Consider the following 26,281-nt stretch of genomic DNA (forward strand, 5'->3'; position numbering starts at 1 on the left):
TTTCTTTTGCGTTGCCCTTCACCTTCGTCTTTTTAGATCGCTAATTAACTTCCATTATTTGTGTACACTGTTAGAAGTAGCCGTAAAGTATAAATATTCTACTTAAAATTTAATAGTCTGCCTGTTAATGTACAAAACTGTTCACAGCCGCTTTTTTTTAAAATTTGAATTTATAAATTGTTATTTGGTGTTTAAAAATTGCGACATTAAAATTACATTAACTAGGCTAACTATGCAATGAGCGTTAATACTTTAAGAACGGTCATGGATATTTATTTTATTGTAGTTGGGTGACAGCTGAAATTGACGGTCTTACAACGTTCATTTCTGCAACCATTTACAGTGGAAATGGCGAGTAAGAATATCTGGGCTGTCCGGGTGAAAAGGCACATAAGTCAATGCACTTTTACAACAGTTATTTTTGTTTATTTTTAATAAACATTAGACATAATATACATACATATTGGCACATGCTCAATATAAAATTATACTTGTAATATTCTCTCTAATTGCTTCAGTGTGACTTCAAGAACAGCAATAGAAAATAGCATTTTGTGTCTTATGTGCCTTTTTTGGAACACCCTAAATATAGTATTTTTGTAAATAGTAGTGTGATATAAATTGTGTTTGTCGTGGTTGTTACTGTACACTAATTGGCTGAATGGTCCTGTCTTATTTCCAGTTGGACAGATTCAAGGAACCCCCGGCTTTCGGTCCTATGTGTGATCTTCTCTGGTCAGACCCTTTGGAAGACTTCGGTAACGAGAAGAACGCGGAACACTTCAGTCACAATAGTGTGAGAGGTTGCTCATATTTCTATAGGTGAGTACGAGTTTCTCACTTTTTGTTTTGTGCTTTCTGTTTAAGGAATGCAATCCCGGGATCCCGCTTCCATTTTTCTGCCATCCCGAAGTCTCTGTATTACAAGATTCGTAGTTTCGGATATTAGATACAACTTGCATTACGTATCCGCGTTTCTATCAGTTTCCCTTCCTGGTGTTCATTTCTTCAACAATATGAAGTTTATCTTAATCTCTTATCTCTCCAAATTTCACTTCCTATTGATACCACGACGGAATTAACCTTGCCAATACATAACAATAACGTAACGCAATGTTAATACTGCGTTGAGATCGAACCAGAGACCCTGAGCTATGTATGGGTGATGTAGCTATTCATCAGTCATCTCCTGAAAGTTATCACTTGCTTAGCCTAAATGTGAGATATGCAAAAGGTTACGTTCAAAGGAATGGCAAAAGAATGTACATGTACATTGTCTCTCAAAAGTCTTAGGACAACGACATTTTAAACTAGGCAACCCAATTAACGCAAGTCGTTGGTGGGTTGCGTGTAGAGTTATGCACAATACATATTTATGAAATACGCGAAAGAAATAAAAAAAGGTATTATTGTATAAGAATATAAAAATATCACTATTATATCGCAAATGACAAAATTCTTTCTGAAAGAGGAAAATAGGTTTTCTAGTATTTCATCGCTGATGAGTCTACAGAAAGGAAATGAGGTGAGAGGAAACGAAATGTGACAAAGGAGAGAAGAAAGAGAGAGCGAAAGGAGAAGAGGAAAAGTAGAGGTGAGAAGAAGGAGAGGAAAAGTAGTGAGAATAAAGGAAAAAGATTCGAGGAGAGGTGAGGAAAATGGAGCAAAGAAGAAGGGAAGAAGAAAAGGCGAGGAGAGAAGAAGAGGGGAGGAGATGAGAATTGTAGAGTCGAGTAAAGGAGAGAAGAAGAGTGCATTGGAGACGGAATTCGAAGAGAGGACAGGAGATAAGAGAAGTGGAGAAGAGTGGAATGGAGACAAGATGCGAGAAAAGTAGGGAAGGCGATATGAGAAAAGCAGAGGAGAAGGAGGGGAGAGAAGAACAGAAGGGACTGGAGACGATAGGAGAGAAGAGGTAGTTGCAAAAAATATCGTCTCGGCATCAGGAATAGATGCATTGAACAAATTATCGACATGAAACATTGAATAACATTTTGAAATGTATTGGAGAATGTATTAGATCAGTGAGAAATGCCTTTTGGCTGAGTTCAGAGCAAGAAGAAATCTTCCACGTAAGTTCTTTGATTTTACCTGCGATTATATCACTAAAAGCATGAATGTAATTTGAATATTCATAAGAATTATCCAATTTTTATCCACTTCTCGGTTCGTTGAAGTGGAGGTTTTGTATTTTAATATTTCCCCTCCCCCCATCGTTAATTCCAAATTGAATCATTCGTTTCCACACGGCGTGGACAATGAACACATTGGGATATGTCTAAAACTTACGAAAATTTTCTGCCACCGGAGGGGTTTGAACCTACGACCATCAGGTTGACAATCCGTAATGTTAACCAATACCCTACAAGCTTTCGTTCCTGAAAGCAGGTAGGAAATGTGAAATGTAGATGCAACTCTCCTCCTACATGTAATGTGCAAAGAATACTTGTTTGTAAAAAAGCAAACGAAGGCACGCGTAGTACGAATCGGCAAAAAACATTTAATGGAGAATTGCAAATGATGAAACTTTTCAGTCTATATTTGTGGAGGTATCTTTGCATTGAACTCGAGTGGGAAAATGGGTCAAATTAGTATGTCCTGAATTGCCACAAATATTGAATAGTTATTTCATTAATATTTGTCAATGTCTTTGAAGCAGTACACAATTATCGTTAGAGTGTCATAATTCACTATATGTACATGAAAATATCCCTTTGAACGTGTTTAACTTAATTTTTGTTATATACGTTGTATATAAATTCCAGGTGCAGAACAATGTAACGACTTTACTCTGCTATTACAAATAATGTCACCATACTCATCATTAATAAAACGAGAATTTTAAAAAAGAGAACACCTCTTAAGGAGAATCGAACCTAGGACGGGACCACTGGCAGCCCAGTCGAGAACTCTAACCACTACATCACGCCCTGTCCTTCCGTTGTAACAACAATTTTTCAGTATTCTGTCCCTCCAATATTGTAACTACCTTTGCAGACAGTTGCCATAATTATGATCAACTCTGCTAAGAAAAATGATAGAAAGCTGAGGTAAAAAAAGAACAACATTGTTTCCATTACATTTCATATTCTGCACCTTTTTTTCACCATCTCGAACACAAAATGGCTGAAATTCTGGGCCAAAACTGATATTCAATTTTGAAGAAAAATCAAAGTTTATGATTTTTGTTATGAGGGAAATAATGTAGTATCCGAGCTGTAATTGTTTTAGAGAAAACATATACTTCCAAAGTTATAGCAGAAGATATTTGAACGCTGTTTCTGGTTTCCTCTTTTAGTTATAGCTCTTCGAAAATGCCCGTTTTTTTTTTTTTGTTGTTGTTTTTTTAATACAAAATTTGATCCCCAGTATCTGGTGGGAGACCTAATAAAAATGTGATATTTGCAGCGTAAAGAGTACTCTATGAGATGTACTTGTAAAACAAAAAAATATTTATTAACTTCATCATGCGAATGCAATAGTAAGTACGTTAGTAGCTATTATGAATAAAAAGGTGTGTAGGGAAGAAGTTTGTCCTCACAATCCTGTCAGTCGCTGTCAACTGAAAACAGTTTTCCATGTGTTGATGATATCATCTGCATTCTCATCATATTGTAGAGATTGAGCGTCCCCCCCCCCTTTTTCACGATTTAATAATGCAGAAGGGAGAGTCAAATAAAAACCTTAATTTGTTTTTGTTTCTTATCTAGTATATTTCTGTATGTAGGGTTGCATAAGTTTCCTGCATTTTAGTACAGACCTACTGCTGATCAACATATATTTTCAACTTTGAGTTAGTGCCTGTGTACCTTAAGAAGAATACGTCTTTGGGATCCACGTGCAGTCACTTATGAGCCACTGTGAAGGCCTTTCCACCCATCTGCCTGCGAACTGACGCCATTGTCGAACTTTCTCCTCCATTAGTAAACTTGCTGGTGTGGTAAGCATGCACCGAGATATTGAATTTTCATTTGCCCAGAAATTTCTGTAAGTTTTTGGCTGACAGAGAGAAAGAAACCACTCCTCCTCACTGGTGCAAGTGTGTAGAGGAGGCGCCATCTTTAAAATGACAAAAATGGCGTTTTGATGCCCGCTTGATTAGTGTTGCAGCCTTGAGGTCGTTTTGTAAATAACAGTTCATATGTAAATTTGAGCTGTATGCAGTCTGCCCTACAATTTTTATTGGACTTTTAAGGTTTTCACTTTACTCTTGTAATACGTAAGAGGGAACATGCTAAGCAACTTTACAACTAACTTTTCCAATTTGGTTTTCCTTGAAATTGCTGCATGCTTGCATCAACCCGTGTGGACTACTCAAAAAGAGGAGGCGAATTCTGGAGGGAAAATCGTTCTCTCATATCTGCAGCGATGAACTAACAACATTGTCCTCACTGATAACTCAGATGCAACTTGGTATATAAGTTTCTCCCACATTCAAGATGATGAAGAGGAGAGACTCATCTACTATGAGAGAAGTCATAATTACAAGGTGCCGATTCTCATGTTCACGGTGTTGTATTTTTGTAGGAGCAGAGGAACATTAATCTTGTGACATTGACAGGCGCAAGTTGTTCATGCGTCGGAAATGTCGCTTCACGTTAATTTCAACAAGTTACGAGAAGAGCGAACTTTCAGATCCTGTTGTTGCAATGTTTAGAAATTACTGCCGTAGTTTCACATCGGGTTCTCTCCCTCTCTCCTTTCCACTTTCCCCCGGTATCTTCTCTATTCTCTTTCCAGTTCCTTTTTCTCTTCGCACTCCTCCTTTCCCCCCTCTCTCTAATCTCTCCTTTCTCTCTCTTTCCCTCTCTCCGCTCTTTTATCTCTCCTTTCTCTCTCTCCGCTCTCCTTTATCTCTTTCCGCCCTCCTTTTATGTCTCTCCGCTCTCCTTTATCTCTCTCCGCTCTCCTTTATCTCTTTCCGCCCTCCTTTATTTCTTTCCGCCCTCCTTTATTTCTTTCCGCCCTCCTTTATTTCTTTCCGCCCTCCTTTCTCTCTCTCCGCCCTCCTTTCTCTCTCTCCGCCCTCCTTTCTCTCTTCCCCCCCTCTCTCTCTCTCTCTCTCTCTCTCTCTCGTTCGTGTGTGTGTGTGTGTGTAATTTTTGTGGAAATGCAACTTGGAAAGTCGCATTTGTCAATCATCAGGAAATGCAGTTCAAATGCCACAATGGTCTCGTCGGTTCTGCTTCGGCTCTTTGCAGGGCGAAGGAAAATGGGGTGGGCGTTCTGATGGAAAATGCGTGTTCGTTGTCACCCGGGGCGGTCGATGACCACTCGTCCTGGAAAACCTGGGAAAATTGGAAAATTTTGAATGTTGTCCTGGAAATTTCCATATTACCTGTGCGGCTTTTAAAACCAACAGTATATTCCAAACGTGATTTTCCCGAAATTCTCTCTGTAGAGATGATGTGCTGAAAACCATCATCTAAACAAAACAAAAAAGGCATTCACAATATCAAAGATCATATCAAAATTACGCAGGCGAAAGTTTGTCATTTCGAATGGTTTATTAGACCACTAAGTATGTAAAACCAAGTGTGAAAATGAGAAAAACGGGAATTGTCTTAAATTCAAATGAGCCCCCCCCCCCTTTCTTTTAAGGAATTTCGTTGCTTGTTTTGTGTTATTGTAGCTGGTGGTTGAAAAACATAAAGTTTCGCCATGTTACGAAAATGGCGTACTTGTGAATGGACATAAACCTAATGGTCCAGTCGGGCCGATGGCAAAGTGTGTTGAGTGGTCGAATCCACCAAAGTTCTCGAGTTCTAGTCCCGGCCTAAGCGTTGGTTTCTCTTCATTAGTTTCATAATTCATCCTCATCTTCGCGATTAGCCAAATCTTCCAGAAAAGTGACGTTAAATAACAAATACATTAATTGTATTTGACTTGGAATGTACATGAATTCACTTCAGACTCGATCTTATGGCGGTAAAACATAACTAAAAAAAGATCAAGTCTCACATTATTATAATGCATATATTTTAGACATTTGAGGGCAAACATGATGTAATTCATGAATATAATCCTTTTTTTCTGGATTATTAAAGGGAACACTCTCCTTGCCCTTCTGCCGGCTCTTTTGAATCGAAGCACCACAAAAGATAATATAAACATTCAGCAATATTCAAACCCAGGGTTGCCACTGACTTGTAGAAGTCTGTGATTCTTAAATATTGTAGTTGCACTTTCAGGGAGTATGCGTTTTTCACATAGCTGTAAACCCTTATTTCACGTAACTGGTGGTGCTAGTTCGAACTTTCCATATTTCTAGAAAAAAATATCCTGTAAATAGAATTAAATTAAGATAAAACATTACCGAACTGTTTGCAATTTACGTGCAATGCCCGATAAAATGGAAAAATTCAGAATTTTTTTGATTAAGGCTACGAGGGACAGTTTCACACTACGTGGACATTTATTTCAATAACGTCCAAATATGAACTGCCACTGAAAAAAAAACTACAGAGGCAAAAACAGCAAGAATTTCTCCCAATGTTGCAAGTGGAAGCGGAGTTTTAAGTTGATTATTAAGCCAGATACGATCTGTGAAGCACATGATGATTAACTACAAATGTATTTACAGGATCCCATATATTCGTTATTGAGAGGCAACTTCAAATTACGTCTAATCAAATGGACATTTCGACTTTTCCAACCGGAAACGAAATCTTGAGCCTGTTCTCTTTCCGTTCATGTGTTTTTCTGTGCCATCGGAAGTTTGATATCCCAAAGAGAACAAGTAAACTAATACTCCCATAAGTGTAATGCTAAGTTTTCTTTTTCTACGACCATCCAGCGCACACACCTCTCCCCAGCTCACGGCGGGGAAAGGTCGGTGGGGGGAGGAGCAGTTTTGGGTCCTCGCGTCTGGAAACTGTTCCTCCTGCCCCTTAAATAACTGGGGACCTTGACACTGCACTTTCTTTCATTGATTGATTTGGTGTTTTAACTCCACTTTGTGCAACACTGCACTTGCAAGTTAGAAAAATAAATTGCATACGTAGAACAATAGTGCAGATAATGGTGGAAAATATTGAGGCTTGTTTTTAGCACACCAACAATGTTTACCCTGCAAGGACAAACGACTGTGTGGGGAAAACAACACTGGTTGTGTATAGTTTTTTTTTTAATCACCAACTGTAATCCGTTACAATTAAACACATTTGTGAATTATTATTTTTTTTATGCGTTCGTGCAAAATCCTCCAAGGTAAGAACAGTGTTCGTGCCATTAGAACCAACTCTTGCTAACGATTACCTCCCCCGTATGTTAGTTCAGTTTACACTTCAATCTGGTTAAGTTTCAAGGGAAAAGTGGAACGGAAGAGATGTGCAGATTATTTAGATTAATTTCTTCTCTTTTTTTCTACCCTGCGCTGTTCGTGGTAACTTTGAAGAATTGGCGAGATTGTGTTCTGCCTGTGTGTGTGTGTGTGCCCCAAGGGTGGAGAACAGAGCGTGGTTATCGGTTGGTGTTTCCGTGAGGCACGAAACCAGCGTCCCCTGCACGATATATCCCTGCCGGCAGATCGGTCACCCTGGGAACAGAGCCAGTCTTCAGCGGGTTTTTTTTCTGTTGAATGTAGTGCATGGTTGGTGATAGATGGCTTCATCGATAGTACGAATGCCAAAGATAACGTTCTTAAATGCACAAAAGCAGCTCATGCACATCCTGGGAAAGGTTATTCTTTTTTGCTAGGGATGGGGAAGGGGTTCGAGGTGCATTTGCCTTTCGTGATTGACGGAAACTTCGGTAATATCACTTGAACCTATCCATTTGTCACCATTCCCTCCATTTTTTAACTGGAAAGTTAGTGTCACTTATTTTCTAATTGTTGTGGCGCTAGTAGTAGCCTACATCAGTAACTTCCTGCAGCTAAACTCACATGAACTAAAATAAAACCTTGTTAGAGAAATTAAAGAAACTATGCTGTCACGAGGGTTACAAAATTTGGTGGAAAGCTTGAAGTAAAAAACTTGATGCATTGAAATTTATTGGGTAATTATAAAGAACAAAGTGAATCCTCAACTTTTTTAATTTTGAAAATAATCTTAAAAAGCAAAAAAATCCTGTGAGACGGGTGTTTAATACTTGTTTTGTCACTGGTGTAACGAATGATCTACAAATTCAATACCAAATAATATGCTAAAAACAAGTGAAATAAACTCGTTGGAGCCATACAACTTCATATCTTTTAAAGGTGTTATATCACACAACAACAACCATCTGCAAGTGAGGTTTGAAACAACAAAATTTGTTAATAATTCGTTGCTTATTTGAGTGAAGAATTTGTAATACTTAACAATTTTCAGGTGATTTAAGAAATACATATGAAAAGCAGTTGTGGCATCTTACCGAGATAAGCACATGTAGATTTCTCTCTCACTCAGCAAATATTCACAAGACAGCAAAAACAAAATAACTGCATTTGTCCCATATTAGGGTAACGCCCCAAGTTAAATCACATGACTGTAAACTGTTATATCATTCCTATATATAAAACCTATACATTGCTATTACAGCAGCAACAAAGTATTTTGTTTAAGGTATATTAATTTTTAAAAAAATGTAAATTATAGTTTTGTGTAACTATGATTAAAAGATACAAGGTTTTCGTTGTTTTAGCAATAATTTATCATAGCAGTGCACAGTGGGCCAGAATTCTTAAAATTGGGACAAAAATCGAAATTCCTACTTGAAAGCAGAGCTTTTAAACCACTAGTTCCTTGTAGAACAATGATGGGGCTACCTCAAAACGCAAATAGTTCCATCCAGATGTTAACGTACATGAGGATTTAAGGTGGGCAAAACCCATACATTTGCCAAATGCCATTTCACAGACGTTTGGCACACCGTTTCATCCATTGAGACTGGTCTTGAATTCTCAGATCCCTATCTGTGTGGGCGTCTATTGCATATATTCTACATATCGTAAAGGTACGTACTTCCTGTGGGTACAGTATGAAATAATTTACTAAATGGTGGACATTGTTATACAAGCATGTTCATACGCTGCCATTTTCAGCTGAGTTGCAATGATATGTGTTTATTCAATTTGACTTTCAAAATTTGTGGGACCATTTAGGATGAAGATGTTTGTGCCGAATGATTGAATAGGTCTTATAAAAGCAACCAAGAGAAAACTGGCTGTAACTCGTGCCTATTGTCAGTTACGAAATGTAAAAAGAATGTCAGTTGCTTATGATTTCACACCGGCAAATAAGCTCCATTGAAATAGAATTGCATTAGAAAGTAGTATTTAATGTAACCCGAGCAGATTTTGAATATAATTGGAACCAGATACAGCATCTCAGTCATACACGCCTCTTATCTGGTATTCGGGAAGATGTGACAGTTTTTTCACACCTTAGTTTACAACAAAGTGAGCGGTACATCATCTGTTCAGGTGGGTTACATTTGTGGCGCTTGGCCGACAAAAACGGAAACAAATTTGACAAGATCACTTAAAGAGCGGCAAATACTCAGTTCTGAGTGTCAATCCTACGTGCATGGATCTGATTCTTGACTTTTTCCTTGACATGTCGTATCGAATCGAATTGAAGAGGGGCAGGCTCGTGGAGATGACAGAGTACGAAAGCTCTAAAAAACCGAACGTCCGGGAGAAATTCAAACTCTTCGTGGGCATTGTCGTTGACTAACCTAAACAAGATGGTAGTGGCACCTCTAATGATGGCAAGACACACACCAATTCTTTCAGGATCCTAAAAAGTCAGTGAAAATCACAGGCATCAACAAGGTGTTAATCAAACGATGCAACTATTTTGCGAAGACATTCGTCAAGTCACCGTACTAACGTTCACAGTTTTCGTGAATATGCGTTGGTAACTGTGAAATTTCTTGTAACAATATTTCTGGTATTATATGTCCGATTCCGTACACACGATCTTGGTGCACGATCCTGATTCCATAGCAGCAGCTGTTCTTTTATTCGGCAGCTCTCTGAGGAGGTTCAAATAGCAAGAATCAAGAACATTATGTGAGCAACTTTCCTGCGAGAGCTCCCGAATTTATACCAATGAAGATCTTATCATCTGCTCATCTCGTCTGATCCACTATACCATCAAGCCTTTGGCCTTTGCTTGATAAGATATCATGTTCGCTATAAGAAAAGACTACTCGCTTACTCGACATCATAGTGTGTCGGATGAACCCCAATAATCTGCCTGACCAATGGAAAATCTATCCACTGCTAACAATGAAAGTGAATGTTAAAGTTTATCTCAGTCAGTATATGAACACCGTGCACTGTAGTAAAATTTATTTCGTAGTGTAAGGTAGGTGAAAATCATCGTGCCCACTGCACCGCGCCATGAAGGAATATGGGGGAATGTGGAAGCTCCACATATTCACGATCTCGGTCATTTGTGGAGGCAAAGCCGACCCCCCTCTCCCTCCCCGGTTGCCTCTGGGTACAGATTTATTACATGCTGCATAAACCAGAGCTGCTTTTATGCAGGAACTAGACCAGAAAAAAATTCCAACGGTAGATCACCCATCCCGAGAATCGAACCCGAGTCCCTGCTTAACAGTCAGACACTCTACCAACTGGACTACCGTGGCTCCATTTGGTAGTGTTTCCATGTGAATAAGCACAGGATTTAACTGATTTTATGTGATGTTGAAAAATGCAGTTTTTTTTTCAGTATATGAGCACAGGGCATTCTTTGTACACAACATGTTACTTTATTATTTTGCACTGCTATCATGTGAATAACTACAGAATTTGAATAATTTTGTTTTTTATGTATTATATTATTTTATTAGAAATCCTGACAGCCTAAAGTATCTCTATTCACCAGTTCAGATTTTTGACCCATTTTCAGAATTCTGGCCCACTGCAGTGCTACAAGTATCAACCTTGTATCTTTAAATTTTAAAGCTAAAAATTATTGATGGATAATAAGAAAAATAACGATGCTAGAACGTATATTCTCAGAAGAGGATTCCATGCTATTTTATTCTTCTTATTTAGCATCACTTTTCTTCCATTTTTGGCTAATCGTGACGATGAGCATAAGTGAGGTTTTATATGAAACTGATGAAATAACATCCATGACCAGGCCGGAGCTCGAATCCGGGGACTTTGTGGAAAATCTGAAAGTCGACCACTTAAAACTCGTAGGCAATTGATCCTTTTTTGTCGATTGGTTCCTTTTTTTTTTTTTTTTTTTTTTTTTTTTTGCGAGTTTCCACCCGCGTTAGCAGCATGAAACAGGGTTTTGGATATCATGAAAACGCTAACCACTCTGCCGCATTTTTCGGGTCTTGCCAGATTCCCGTTCCTTATGTTCGTTCTGTCGCTGCCCGTGTTCTCAGAGATAAACCTATGTTCGCATGCATAAGCAGCGTTGTTTGAGCGGATTCCTTTTTATTGGTGCACACGGAGACGAGGCAAATGCAAAATTATGGGAATCCGGGAGATAGAGAAGCGCATCCTTCAGAATAAGGTTCTTTGTTCCTCCGTTGTTGCTCTCGGTGCCCTTTTTCCCTCCTCTCCCGAGTTCCGCCTTCTTCGCGGATCGATGTTTCCAGAAAAGCAAGCATCTCTGCCCGGAGTCAAAAGGAGCGTGTTTGAATTTTCCGCATTGTGCTCGCTTCTCCATCGTATGTCCATGTATTAGTCGAGTGCTGGGTTCCCCTCAAGTGTTGGGACTTTTTTTTCTTTAGTTGAATGCGTTTAGCCAAGCTGGAATCCGAGCTTTGATTTGTTTTTTTTCTTTCGGAGGCCATTTTAGTGGCGAAATGCGTGAGAAGGCAAATGGCAGCGGCCTAAATTGAGTTATGGCTTACCCTTACTCGTACCCACCCTCTTTACATACACGTTGATTGATTGATTTCTTTCAGTTGCGGGTACGTCGGCGTAGTGGTAAAAATCGATGGCTCCCGGGTTCGTTGGAGGCACATAGTGGTTCGGATCTCACTTTAAAAACTGTAGGTCCAATTAGCCTATCTGTGCATAAAGTGGACTTTAAAAATAAACTCAGTCAGCACATAGGCTATGTGTGCCCGTCACACAATACGGGGATATCTAAAACAAGATTTTGGGACAAGAAATTAAAATGTTCGTAAGAAACTTCCTCACTCGATTCCTCAAACTAATACTTTCATAGACTCCTTACCAATAATTAAAGCTACACTGTGCTACCCATAACCTATAGTTAAAAGCGAAGGCTCTAAAGTGGCACTCGGCAGACGTTAGGACAAACACAGGAGAACAGATGATCATACTGGCTGTGGATCCAGCCGCCAGAGCCTCATTGGCGTGCAAGATTGCACTTTCCCTGGCGTACTATGTGGTTCCCAGAAGGTCACCCCTTACACAGTTTGCATTCTCTCTCTCTCTTTTTTTTTTTTTTACCCTTCTTTGCCATTTTTGGTTAACCATGGTCGAAATTGATGTGCGGACAAATGTTCATGGACAGAAACAGAACGGAAAACCCCCACCGAGGATGTGGGTCCAGGCGCCGGAGCTTCGTTTCCCTGGAAAATGCTGCCCCTTCAGTTGCAAATCTCTTGCCTCTTTCAACATCTCGGCTCGAGTTAATATTACGGCCTCTGTTTCAATTTCGAGTGTGGAAATACTAGATAAAAAATGTAAAGGAAAGACTCACTGTCCGACCACGGAAGCCTAGAGTAGTCAGAAACGGACGAAACAAGAGGCTGTATGTTTCGGATCAGTATTTCGTTGTGTGCGGTCCCCCCCCCCCTTTTTCCCTTGCATTTCTGATTTACGATGGCCGTTACAACTCCTAACATCCCCCTCTTAACGTCATTGAAGTGCATATTATGGGATAGAGCCTCCATGATTGCGATCCTACTGGGTAAACAAATGCGGCGTAACATTAAAGCGGAAGATATTTATGCGCAATTGTTCATTGTGCAATGATCTGATGCTCAAACAGAAGCTCCCACTTATTATTCAATTCTCTGAAAATGGATACAGACATTTTCTGCATACCAACAATTATCAAAACTGGATGTGCAAGAACTCGGTAATTGTTGAGAAGACGACGCTCGCTTTGGCTTGAAGAATACACCATGTCGACCTTCATGAAACAAATGAAAATTACCGAGTGCGCAGTGAAAATTTTATCTGGGGTAAATATAATTATCGGGTGTTGCTCTGTAAGAGTGCAAGTGTGGTCGGTCATATTAACGTGTTGTATCGAACAGAGAACCCCTATTTCAGAAGGCAATGAATGGATAATGTTATTTTTACAATGAATGTAATGTAAGTGTTTCAAGAACAGTAAAATATTTGTAATAATAATAACAAAATAGTAAAAATAAAACCTTAGCATGTGGAATGTAGGAAATAATTGTGTGTGTGTGTGTGTGTCGCATTTCAACCTTTGGTCAAATATTTTTATCCTTTTTCATTTCTTGATCGTCGAGTTCATAGGGAACCACATCCCAACACAGTGGTTCGGATCCCACTTTAAACTGTAGGTCCAATCCCGATTAGCCTTTCTGTGCATAAAAGTGGACTTAAAATCACGAACACAATCAAAAATCGCAGTTTCTCTTGCTGACGATTGCGCAAATGCCGGCCTCCATGGCGGGGTAGTTATCAAAGCGCTCTACGATGCCAGGGTACCGGGTTCAAATCCCGGTCTGTGAATGAGTGTTCTTTGCGAGTGTATCTTTATAAATTTTACAATCTCATTCTCCTCGTCGCGATTAGCCAAGAGGCAGAAATGCGACGCTAAGTAACAAAAATCAAATAAAATAGATTGCGCTAATAGTTTGTACAGTCAGCGGCAATAAAAATGGGACAACTAGCTCCTGAAATACTCGCTACCCTGCAATACTTTGGGTATGTTGCTGTATGCTGCGGGAATAAGTGGATTTTAATAGCAGATTTTCGTTGGCAACTTCTGCCACCACCATGTCGTTTTGCCACTGGAAGCCCTCCGAAAAAAAAAAAGATTAAAAAAAATCCCGTACGTATGCAACAACCACACACCGTGTGTATTTTTTTCTGTTGAACGACAAACTAAAAGCGACAATGCGCTGGAAGAACGGTGTTGTGCCAGGAGAAGTGCTGTTGTACAGAATTCCTAGTTTTCCTCCATCTCTCCCCTCTCAAATCTACGTTTGTGAGGGGATTATCTTTTTTGATGTTTTCCCCCTTTGATATTATCACATTCAAGAGTTGGCTTTTATGTTGTTATCTTGGGTTAATTACATTGTCTGTCCTTAACATAGTATAGCTTCTAGTACAGTGTCCAACAACCAACAAAAAACAATCTGTGCTGCGTAGTTGCATACATGTACACAAGAAATTGATGTAGCATCTGAACAGGATGTCCATAAGAAAAGTAGCCTGACATCGATATGTCCTCTACATGCTATGAATGTTTGTGATGCACCACGACTGACTGTGATACACACCCTCTCACTCTGCCTCTCTCCACATCTATCTATATATGCATGTGTGTGTTTAAAGGTAAGAAAGTTCCACATGCTCAGTGTTGGAGGTGATGTGAACAGCACTCTTCCGTGGCCACCTTAATCCCCAGCGCTGCTCCCAGGTGTCCAGGGCTGGATGAACCCGTGAGCTATTTTAACAAGGTCAATAACAAAGTCTGAAAATTCCCCCAGGAATCGAACCTTGTTCTCCTGCATGATGTTCAGACACATTGCTGACTGAGCCAGCAAATCTCAAATGTCAACCTCTCTTCCACATAACATATGCTGCAAACTGCTTATCGGAGGTCAACTAGACTCAGGCTTTTCTCCTTTATTAGAGCATAGTTCATTAAGTCAAATGTACCTTGCAAATTATACCTGTATATCAATGGTAACTGTAACAGATAGGCAAAATTTTGCACTTATTATTTGCAGTCTCTAGTTACTTGTGTTCATTACAACATATTAGCTTAACAAACTGTGTTAATTTAAAAATCTTTCGTTTCAGCTATGCTGCATGCTGTGATTTCCTTCAGAATAACAATTTGTTATCCATCATAAGAGCACATGAAGCTCAAGATGCGGGGTAAGTGTGAATATTTTAAGCCTTGTTTCCAAATGATAATTTTACCAGTGCTGGATTCAAGCCAGAAAGTGGATAGGGAATTATGTGAAAATTTAGTAGTTAGTGTAGCAGGGATTTTCATATTGTTGTGCTAGGTAAATGCCAGAAGTGTTGTAATATATATTGGGAAATAGGTGTACATAATGTGCACATTTATGTGATAATAATTTGCATAAAGAATCTTGCAATATCGGTTAACTTTAAGATGATGATTTTTGGCAGTATTTACCAGAACACTGGGGCTGTTTTCAGTGTGTAACTTGAAATTATACTAAACACAAAATTCTGAATCATGGCTCATTTTTTTTCAGTATATATCAGGCTGTAAGGTCATGCTCATAAAATTTATGGATGTTTTAGTGAAAAGAAGTAGGGGAAGAATACATTTTGGAAAAAGAAATATTTTTCATGAAAAATTAGCTTTGCCCCATCCCTCATAGATGGCACCATAATATTGACTGGTATAGTCTTTCTTCACTTTTGAAATATTGGGCACTTGTCATTTTTTTTTACTTTATGCGACTTACAAGTTATACCAGTAGAGGTAATATGACTATATATGTATTATTATAAAATTGTATAAATGTTATTAGAATTGTTACATTGTTTAAAATAAATAAAGCCTGGAAAATTATTAAAATAGAAAAAAATTAAGTTTAAGATTAACAGCTTCTGTTGGAATGTGGTTGAATTGCTTGAAATCAAGTTAAGTAACTCTCACAAAGGCTGTGACAAAATATCGAAATGGATTTATAAATAAAATTTCAAGACTAGGCAAAGAGAAATGGACACAAGTGTAGCAAATCTTGATGGGGCAAGTTAATTGGGGAGCTAAATAAGGGAAGGGTATAATAATTGTGGTTCTCAATTGGGCCCAGATTCACAATATTTCAGTTCTCCCCTCTCCATATTTTAATATCTCAAAAGTTCTATGTGATGTTACAAATCCAGTTGTTTTTTTTTCACACCCCAAAAATTTTCGCATGTTTGGCATATATAGAACTCAAAATATTAAATAATTAAAGTAGCATGTAGTGCTGGTTTGTCAGAAAGCTATTTTTGCGATCAATATATACTGTTGGCTTCCCTCCATTATGTCTGATGCACTCACAGTGTCTTCCGTTGTGATGGAAAGGCAACAGAGTTATGCCTCTCACTTTAATACAATCTTCTCCATTGCTGCAATAGTGTACATGCGACCATTGTTTATATTTTCAAGCACTACAGGAAATATATTTTTGTGTTCCAAATACAGTAGAGTCTCGTTTATCCGACATACCAGCAGAAGAAAAAAATCAATTGGCAACAAGAACTGCAAATTGCAAGCGTGAGCGTAGTCTATTTTTAGTTTCTCCCGACTCTACGTACGTACTGTTTTTGACTTCAGACAATTCTGTAACTGTAAGTTCATTTTTCCAGTATTTTTTTTTCTGTATTGTTGTAAAACATGATTACTGTATTAGGTTCGTAATGTGTAAAATTATAACATTAGTTTGACGTTTAATAGGCTTTTTCTTAACACTTCCCTATTATCTGAAATTTTCGCTTATCCGACATTGTGCCGGCCCGTGTGTCGGATAAGCGAGACTCTACTGTAATAAGTTTGATGGTGATGTGTGCCATGATAATTTAAAACTACTTTTCTTTTTTAGGTACCGAATGTACAGAAAAAGTCAGACAACAGGATTTCCATCACTCATTACAATCTTTTCAGCGCCAAACTACCTGGACGTGTACAATAATAAGGTAGGGGTTAGATTAATTTCCTTGCAAATATTTTTTTCTGTAAATCACTTGAGGTAAAATAGGATACTCTGTTAAAACTTCTCAAACATATTATTGTATTATAAATTTGAAGAAATCCTTGTAGAGACTAAATTTCAAGTGAAACCAACAACAATACTTTGGTTTTAGCTTGCAAAGTTTCCATCAGATCAGAATAATGTAATTATTGAAATGTACACATTGTGAAATAATACAGTTTGTCTTATTTGTGATTCAGTAAAACATAGTAGTGACAAACAATGCGTACACACATCAAGATAAAATTAACTTATTATTAGGGACACACATTCATGGTAAGTAAAAATTGGCATAAGCAGTAAAAATAAATGAGATATCAGTGGTATATAACAGCGATGAAATTTTTTTGGAGCATACAGCAATTGCTGTAGATTGGTGACCTTTGTAAATTCTGTGGAAGAATTTAATTATACAAATAAGTCTGTTTGAAGGCACCCATTCATGAATACGGTGACCTGTACCAAAAAATGTTTGATATAAAATTTTCTTTCACCTTTTCTTATTTCAAATTTTGAGTAGTCCTAGCATCTCTTCAGGTTGGAAGGCAGTCTCAAAGTTCAATATCTAGAGGCTGCCGAAAAAACCACTGATTTGGAAAACCTCGGTAAATGCTTGTGCTGAATTGAAGAACAACGTGCAATAGTAAAGCAGTGTTTCATAATTTTTTCAGGACCTCCCCGATGCTGTAGTGGTAATGTCCTAGCCTTGTATTCAAGGGATCCTGGGTTCAATACCCAGTAGAGGCACATAGTTTTTTGGATTCCACTTTAAACTGTAGATAGTTTTTTTGGATCCCACTTTCAACTGTAGGTCCAGTTCTAATTATCCTCTCTGTGCATAAAGTGGACTTATAAACAAACTCAATTAATAAATTTTCTGCTTGGACAACGAACAGTCCAGCATGTGGACTGTTATTTGCCTCTAGCAATGAAGGAGACTCCTACAAGACAAAATTTGATGGGCTTTTCACCTGAGCTAAGCAAATATTGCTAATTTGGGCAAATATCGCAAAAGGAAGACACTTTCATTGATACGCTAAACCTCATATGATCATAAGGTACTATCTTGTTGCTGTACTACAACCATTGAAGTAAATTTAATATAAAATAAGACCATTAAAATGTATCAAAATAACTTTATAACCACTAGGGCAGTGGTTCTGAACCTTTTTCAGTCCAGTACCCACCTTGAAGGATATTACACTTCATGGAACCCAAAAGCATGGGTACCGGCAGAACTACTTGTAGGGGTGTGCACCCAGTTTATAATCATGTTTCTACTAACATCGAGTACTTTAAGAAGCCCTCTTTTACGCCTGCTTACACATACTAGAAAAGTAATTATCTAATTTGAAAGACTAATTTGCTCTAGTCTAACATGTAAATTAAACACTCATGCTGAAATTGAAAACATTTTTTTTTACCCACCGAACTAATGTGAGGGTTGGGGCTGCCTTTTCCACATAATCTGGGGTATGTTGGGTTCAATGGTGGTTAATAGTCTTAAATCTAAGTGTGCGTCAAGTCTATTTCTGTACTTGCTTTTCGCCTGAATCAGAGATGAAAATCGCTTTTTCACACAAATATGAGGTGGAGAACGGCATGACCAACTTGAATGCCTCATCCGAAAGTTCAGGATACTCACCTCTTAAAGATATCTAAAAATTTAGTTTTAATGCCAGAATCACAGCTCATATCACACAGTTGTTCTCTTAGTTTTACTGACAACGTGTTTGAGCCTTCAAAGTACGAGAATGGGTCTCAAATGCAATTGAATTCACTGTAACTTTCTGGAAAGTAATTTTCAATCTTGTTACCGAGAGCAGAGAGACGAGATAATACATATCTTAGTAATTTAAATGTAATTGGTTTTTGAGACATGTTAAATACATTTTTGAGCCCAACTTTGCGACTCGCCAAATGCCCCCTCGGGACCCAGCAGTGGGTCGCGCCCCATAGGTTGAGAAACGATGGACTAGGGTAACATTAGTTATTTGACATAATTTTATTACGAGTGTAGCAATTTTTTTTCCCAGGTGCACATTATATGTAATATTTTTTTAGTATCTGTAGCTTTTTGACTTTTTTGTGCATGTGTGTGTGTGTAAATGAGAGTGTTTTTTGCTTTTTACTTTTCCAAAGTGATATAATTATTACTGTTGCTAAAAGACAACATTGCACTTTTGAGGTAATAGGTGCATCTTGACCATGAATCAGTTGTTATCCTAACCACGGTGCAATCATTCATGATATTTCCAGCAAATTGATATTTCTTTGTTTTTACAGGCTGCAGTGCTGAAATATGAAAATAACGTCATGAACATTAGACAATTTAACTGTTCACCTCATCCGTACTGGTTGCCCAACTTTATGGATGTGTTCACCTGGTCATTGCCTTTTGTAGGTGAAAAAGGTATGTGCCCAATGTTACCTGTAAATTATATATTTTGTTCATGTATGAAAATGCCAAAGCATAAAATTAATTGTCTGAAATTATGAATTAAAAATTACTTATAATTCTGTAAACTTTCTAGTGGGTATTTGAAAACCTTACAAGTCAGGTTAGTGCTCTAAAATGAATTGAAGGGTCGAATTTGAAACAGGCAAAAGTGAACTAATTTGGAAAATGTTAAGTTTTGTGTGTATTTGCAAGCTACAAGTACAATCCACTATTTTTAACCTATTTCCATATCGTTCCTCAGTGGGGAGTCCCAGTAAAAGGTTTGAAAGGTTAAACAAAGATGGATAAAGGAAAAGAAAGAAAGGGCTGTGCTAAAATGTAGAAGTTTGGCTGACGGTAGTTTGAAGCAGTGCCTCAAGCAGACCATATCCACATTTCCTAACCAATCAAATTCATTCTGAATGTCTGATAATGTCCACAACTATTCAATCATGCAATCACATTGCAATCGAAGCTTAAGGCTGAATCACACGAGGCAAGATTTGCTGCTTGGACTTTGACCCTGCTAGTTTTCAACCTCACACTATACTAGTTAACTTCCTTGTTTGTAGACTTGTGTTCCCACAAGGCATTGCATGTATAACATGCAAGCTAAAAAGATGACAGCCATCTTGAGGAAGAACATTGTAGGAGAATAGCTAAGCTACTGCTGCTGTTTTGCTTACAATTGCCAAGATTGAAGGTTTACAAAGAAAAATAAACTATGCGCTGGAAATTGGTTTGAAAGAAGTGCACTCAGCATGCTTTTTAATAAACTCTGGTATTTATTCATACATGCATTTGTAAAAAAAGATTGTTGTTCAACTAAATGTTACACACATTTAATACACTGGTAATAAAGATTTTCATTGTCATTGTCGGGTAATCATATCTGTCAAGTACAAATCTCATTTGTGGATAAAAGCAAGAAACAAACAAAAGTTGCACAACCCCCAACAATAAGAAACACAGAAAAAACCTATTTTCTTTCCCAAACTCGGAGATTGTCTTCATATGACCAAATGTTCGCTTTGATTGGTGTTGCATGGAGAGACACAATGGTTCGGATTCCACTTTAAACTGTAGGTCCAATCCCGATTAGCTTTTCTGTGCATAAAGTGGACTTAGAAACAAACTCAAATCATATCAAAGATGTGTGTTATCACAGTATCAAGCAGAGAAGCAAGTTGCAATTAGAATACTCTCTGCTGTTCTCTAAAACCAGTCTAGCAGCCAGCATGGCAGCCGTCATTTCTAGCCTGGTAGCCAGCACCAACAAGGGCATTCCATTTGGAAATCCAGCTCCATGTGATTGTCTTGATGATGTGTTTTAAAGGAAAAATGAAAATATTTCACATGCATGTTTGTATGTACATATGTAATTAATCACCCATTTCTTGTATATTTTCAGTGACAGAAATGTTAGTCAATGTCCTGAACATATGTTCAGATGATGAACTAATGTCAGATGGTGATGACACTCTGGAAGAAGGTATGTGTGAATTTTTACTTTTTATATACATTTTTTATCTACAAAATATCATTTTAATCAAAGCTTGCTCTGGAATTTTGCTTCATTTACATCCTAATAAATTGCCTTGGGTAATTTCTTTTTTTGGCATGGTAACACATTTCATGAACAGTGCAAAAAATAATTTTGAATAACTTTGTTGTTACAGGTTTGTAGCAAAATGCCAATAATCAGCCATAAATTATAAGTATTCTCAGTAGATAAATTTTTAACAGTCATCACTAATTGATTTTCACAGTATGGTAAAATTGTTATTTTAAGTAATACATTTGCAGTTTTTATGCTTACATATAATATCCACACATGTGATGTTTACAATTTTTTTATTCTCTTACGTTTTATTCATATTACTGGACAGATGGTAAGGATATAATATCTGCTAATATCTTTGTAGTGATGTGTAGTTAAGCTGTTTAGGTTATTGTTTTTATTTTCATTCTTTTTATCATTATTATTAATTTGTGTGTTGCAGTTGTTTTGTTTTAATTTTTAGCATCTAGTACTAGATTGTAATAATTTGCTCTTAGGAGTTTCCTAACGTGTAACCCCAACTTAGTATTTAGAACACCCATGTTAGCAGCCATTTTCAGTTGTGGTCACATTTCACTTTCTCTGTTTGTACACAGGCACAAATATTGAAAAATGAGAAAACTTCAGTGAAATGGCTGTGTTAAAATAGCTTTGTATCGTCGTAATTTTATTTTTGTTGGAAAAAAAAAGATTGAACCAACTAGATTAGCTTGTGTCTTGTGTTATCTAGGACATAGTGGACCTTGTTTTAATGTTGTGTGTTGATATTATGTTATCATAATTTGATTCACAATTTTAAATAATTACAGAATAATATTCACACTCTTTACGATTAATGTATTTGCTGGTTAACATTAGTTGTAATTTCCTTATACTTCAAACCTTTAAAAGAAAAGAATCAGTGTAAGTTCTTTTAATACTTCATAATCTGTTTTTGTTTATTAAAAAAATTACCAGTTGTTTCTTTGACAAAAACCTTCTTAACATACCAAGAAAAAAGAATTTCTTCCTTTCAAGCGTTTCAATTGTAGATTTCTTCTTTTTTTCATATTCTTTTTTTTTTTTTGACATCCTTTGCTTTAAAATGATTGCACCTTCTGACTGCACTTTACCTTCTCTATGCAATGGACCCCTTCTGCTCCCATGCGCTGGGTCGCACAGGGAAACTTTATATACAAAAGAATGGTAAGTGTCTTTTGTGCTCCTTGACTTTGGACACGATCCCTAACAGTGTGAAGAAGGATAATTTTTGAGGGATGAGTCACACACTACCACTACTACTACTTCTATAAAGCTTTAGTTCGAGGGCTTTAGTGCCATGTACATGTGCTGCTATGTTTTGAATTTGCATTTATTTATTTTTCACATTCAATTAACATGAGCCCTCCTCCCCTGATCGCAGTTTCATTTTTTACATAATAATGCCCTTATAAATAGAGGAAAAAAAAGGGGTGGAGTGTTTTGTTTGATGAAGTCTGTGTGCATGGTGAGTATTGGAGATGTTCAGAATGAGTAGGCGAGATGTGAGAAGGAATTGTGTGTGTGTGTGTGTGTGTGTGTGTGTGAAAGAAAGAAAGAATAGACGAGTGAGTAGGTGTGAAGGACTGAGTGTCAGATAATATCCTTTCCTTTTTCAGCAAAGGTACATGTTAAAAATCAAGGAATTTTCTTTAGAAATATCACAAAATTTGAAATAGTCACTACTTTTCAAATACAGGACATACAGGATGCGGCAGTGAATCTGGCAATTTTGAAACAGTGGATATAGCTAGTAGTTGAGTCAGAGGTACCACGTGACTACAGCTATGTTGCAGCCCCTGCTTTACCATTCAGTTATGATGGAGTCTTGGAAAGGGCACAGCGCATGCGCTGTAAAAGCATATTACAAAAAGGGGCCTCCCCCATGGCGCAGTGGTAGCGTCGTTGCCTTGTAATCAAGGGGTCCCGGGTTCGATACCCGGTGGAGGCACAAGTGGTTCGGATCCCACTTTAAACTGTAGGTCCGGTCCCAATTAGCCATACTGTGCATAAAGTGGACTTAAAACACCCAACTCAACTCAACTCAACAGCATATTACAAAAACAGTCCTACCCACTCAGCACGTCAGACTTCTCTGTAGAGCACCTTCCACGCTGGCAATATTGTCCGGCATACATACACACTTACACTGTCAGCTTTTTTTTTTTTCTTCATGTAGAACCCATTTCCTCGAAGTTCTTAATCTGTGTTTTGATGGCATGGGTAGAAGGCACCGGATCATTATGTGGAATATTAAAATGTTTTTGAAATGCACCCTCCGCGGACCCATAACTATTATTGTCTTTGCAATACAGCGAATGTGGGCTGTCCTCTGTTCCACGATTCCATCATAAGTGAATAGTTAAGCATGGCTGCAAGATGGTGTAGTCATATGTTACCACTGACGCAACAACTAGCTATTTTCAGTGTTGCAAAATTGCTTGATTCATTGATACACCCTGTACATATTAGGGATAGCAGCCCAGTGAGGCTTAAACATTATCGCATTCATTGAGGAATGGTCAGCACATTGAGTCGCATTGCTTTCTGGGAATTTTGTCTGAAGCTTTCATTGGCTGTCTCATGACTGCTTTCAAATTTTATAAATGAACCAAAAACACTGTCAATATATCAATATTGTTTGTATAGACAATAGCAGAGACAAAACAATTTCATCCTAAATAGACCACAGCAACAATATTTCGATTTGTTTACATTTACATTCTGAACGGACAATATGCATAAGGGCATCAAGTGAAAAATTCCTATGTTAGAGATGACCCATTAAACCTGGATCTCCTGCAAACCATACAGATGCTACACAGATGCTGCTTTTATATTACTGTAGATTGGTTCCTGTTGTATGTAAAATGTCACAAACATAAGTGATGATAGTTGCGAATACATGTATGTATATGTGTGTGTGAGAGAGGGGGGAGGTAAAGGAGGGGAGGGATGGTGGCATACATAATAGATCTGTTCTTTATTTTTAATACATAACTGTCCACCTTACCCAGGCAAGCACTCTTTTACTAGTTTTTGAAAAATTTTCTCTTTTTAACATCCCAACATAAGTTCCCATATTACAAATTCACTTATTTGCAATAAAAGTTTTTTCTTATTAGAACTTATTTATTCAACTCGGTACTAGGATACTAAATTTCACAATAATACTGCCCTTCAAGATTCATGTATGTATTTTTTTTATATATATTTATACATATTTTTTTAAGTAAACCTCTTATTTAAATTGTAACATGCATCATAGTATCTTTGCTTTGCTTTTGTGCCAGATATTTTCGGTTTTTGCCAAATCTGCATTAGTCTGAATGCGTTTGAAAGCATGCCAACCATGTTTTTTTTTCTGTAGTGTACTATTATCATTGTTTAAATTATTTTGCTATTGATATTTTTAAAACTCAGAAGTGTTTGTGTGTATTAGCAACAAGTAAGAGCACGCAAGTGTGAATACAGTTGCATAAAAATGAAGATTTATTTATAGGAATTTGATATGTACTTTTATAAGAGTGATAATATGGCTTCTATGTTTGCTATTCTTTGCATAATTTACATATAGTAGTCTGTTTTGGTATAGTACAATTAAACAAAACAGAATAACAAGTATTTTGAATAACAAGTATTTTTGAGTTAGGCGATGTACAATTTTTTTTTATTTTTATTTTTTTATTTTTTTTTAATAATTGATGTACAATGTTGAATATAAATCAGTCTTATAATCAGGAAGATAACTAGATGAGAGAATGGTTATATAACACATTCCAGCTTAAAGGGTATTTCAGATGCGGTGAATATCATATTATTCAGATCTGTGACAAAATGCATTTTCTGCGAGAAACAACAGATAGAACTTGCACTATCTTGCAGCAACTACTCACGATGAGTCTTCATACATAGTTTTTTTTAAATAGAAACAAGTATATTCATACTTTTCTTGTACTGTAAGAGTACAGATATTTACCATCAGAATACACCTCGTCATATCTTAGCTTCTCCTTCAGTGACAGTCATAAGTAAAATGTACATACATTTTCTTCGCGAGAACTTAATATTATTTTGCATTAATAGAAAAATTCATTTAAGGCTGGTCTGTTGATTCTTTGAAAATAGATATCAGTATGGAATGAGTTTTTGCTGAAAGTGCAATACGCAAATACAGGATGTGCTTCATATGTAATGTTAGGTTTAAAATACATCGCTTGTACTATTTTTTTTTAAATGGCTGATTGACGTTTTGTGTTGGATGGAACCTCTGTGTCCATATATATTTTTAGCTTTTCTCATAATCATCGGACAATTTTAAAAATCAGAATATAGAAGCGTAAGACAAACATGCCAACCACTCAAATTTAATTACTCTTTATTTGTTTCTCTCTTAATCATATTCTGCTAATGTTCATTTTAAAAAAATAATGAAAAATACGTATATGTATGAGATTAGTAGTTCGTGTAGGCATGCAGTTACTCAAATTGAGTGACTTTTTGTTTCATTATGATGTAAAGCTTTCGTCAAAACATATTTTGAGCATGAATCTATGTAATTGTTAGAATCAAATATGTATAGCAAAAAAAATTCGATGCTTCCAGTAAAATTTAGTACATGCATATGCATTTCATCATATACATGTTTTATTTGTTGATCTTGTTCTTTAGTATTTTAATAAACTGCATTTTAATGCTGTAATTATTAGTAATAATAAAGGATTATGATGAAACTAAAGGTGAGTTGGAAGTGTAATGAATAAGGTGGAATGGAAACGGCTGAAAAAGCACTACGCTTCTAGTAATTTTTTTAAACTTACAAGTTACACAGTAAATAACTGAAGTTATTTATTAAAAAACTGTGGCATTCATGTCCAAAGAAATCATGGAAAAAGTGATATTTTTAGCAGTTTTCATTTCACACATTTCCCAACGATTTTTTTTCTATATTTCTGATTCTTTTTTTGATTTCACTTAATTTCATTCAAACTATATCTATGTGCACTCTTTATCCCTTTCATTATCACCACTACGAACATGGGCCATCTGGAATTACTTGATGGTGAGTGGATTTGTGTTGATCAATATTTAGTGTTTTTGCAGCTTCTTTCCTGTTAGTGTTGACAGTTTAACCCCCCTTTTTCTGTCTGTGGTAAGCATAGAATTAGTGCAAAGTAGTGTAGGTATGGGTGTGTGTTGGGTGTGGGTGTCTGTAGGAAACGAATATAGAAATGTAGTCGAAATTTTCAATGTTATCTTTTGTGTGTGTTTTCATGCTTTTCTTTACTTTCACTCACTAAAACTAAATTATTCATAGAAATTATTAATTAAGTATAGCTTCTAATAATGTAAGCATTTCACGGCATCTGTTGTCTTGTTACTGCTTCTGCTGTAGAGAAGAG

At 37.0% G+C, this 26,281-nt stretch overlaps 1 protein-coding gene across 4 annotated transcripts in view; it reads left to right on the forward strand.

Annotated features, from left to right (window-relative positions):
• Window positions 1–26,281, forward strand: part of LOC145994851 (serine/threonine-protein phosphatase 2B catalytic subunit 3) — a 237,928-nt gene that overhangs the window by 195,709 nt on the left and 15,938 nt on the right. For 2 of the 4 annotated variants that reach the window (XM_083131241.1, XM_083131243.1), the window contains exons 6-11: window positions 683–822; window positions 14,942–15,019; window positions 16,711–16,804; window positions 19,147–19,273; window positions 20,712–20,792; window positions 22,023–22,046. In XM_083131241.1, coding sequence (XP_082987367.1) covers window positions 683–822; window positions 14,942–15,019; window positions 16,711–16,804; window positions 19,147–19,273; window positions 20,712–20,792; window positions 22,023–22,046 — 544 coding nt within the window. The remainder of the gene's footprint in view (window positions 1–682; window positions 823–14,941; window positions 15,020–16,710; window positions 16,805–19,146; window positions 19,274–20,711; window positions 20,793–22,022; window positions 22,047–26,281) is intronic. The other 2 variants (XM_083131244.1, XM_083131245.1) reach the window with 1 other exon arrangement.

Source organism: Lepisma saccharinum, chromosome 11 (genome assembly GCF_977018435.1).
Source record: "Lepisma saccharinum chromosome 11, izLepSacc3.1, whole genome shotgun sequence".
NCBI lineage: Eukaryota > Metazoa > Arthropoda > Insecta > Zygentoma > Lepismatidae > Lepisma > Lepisma saccharinum.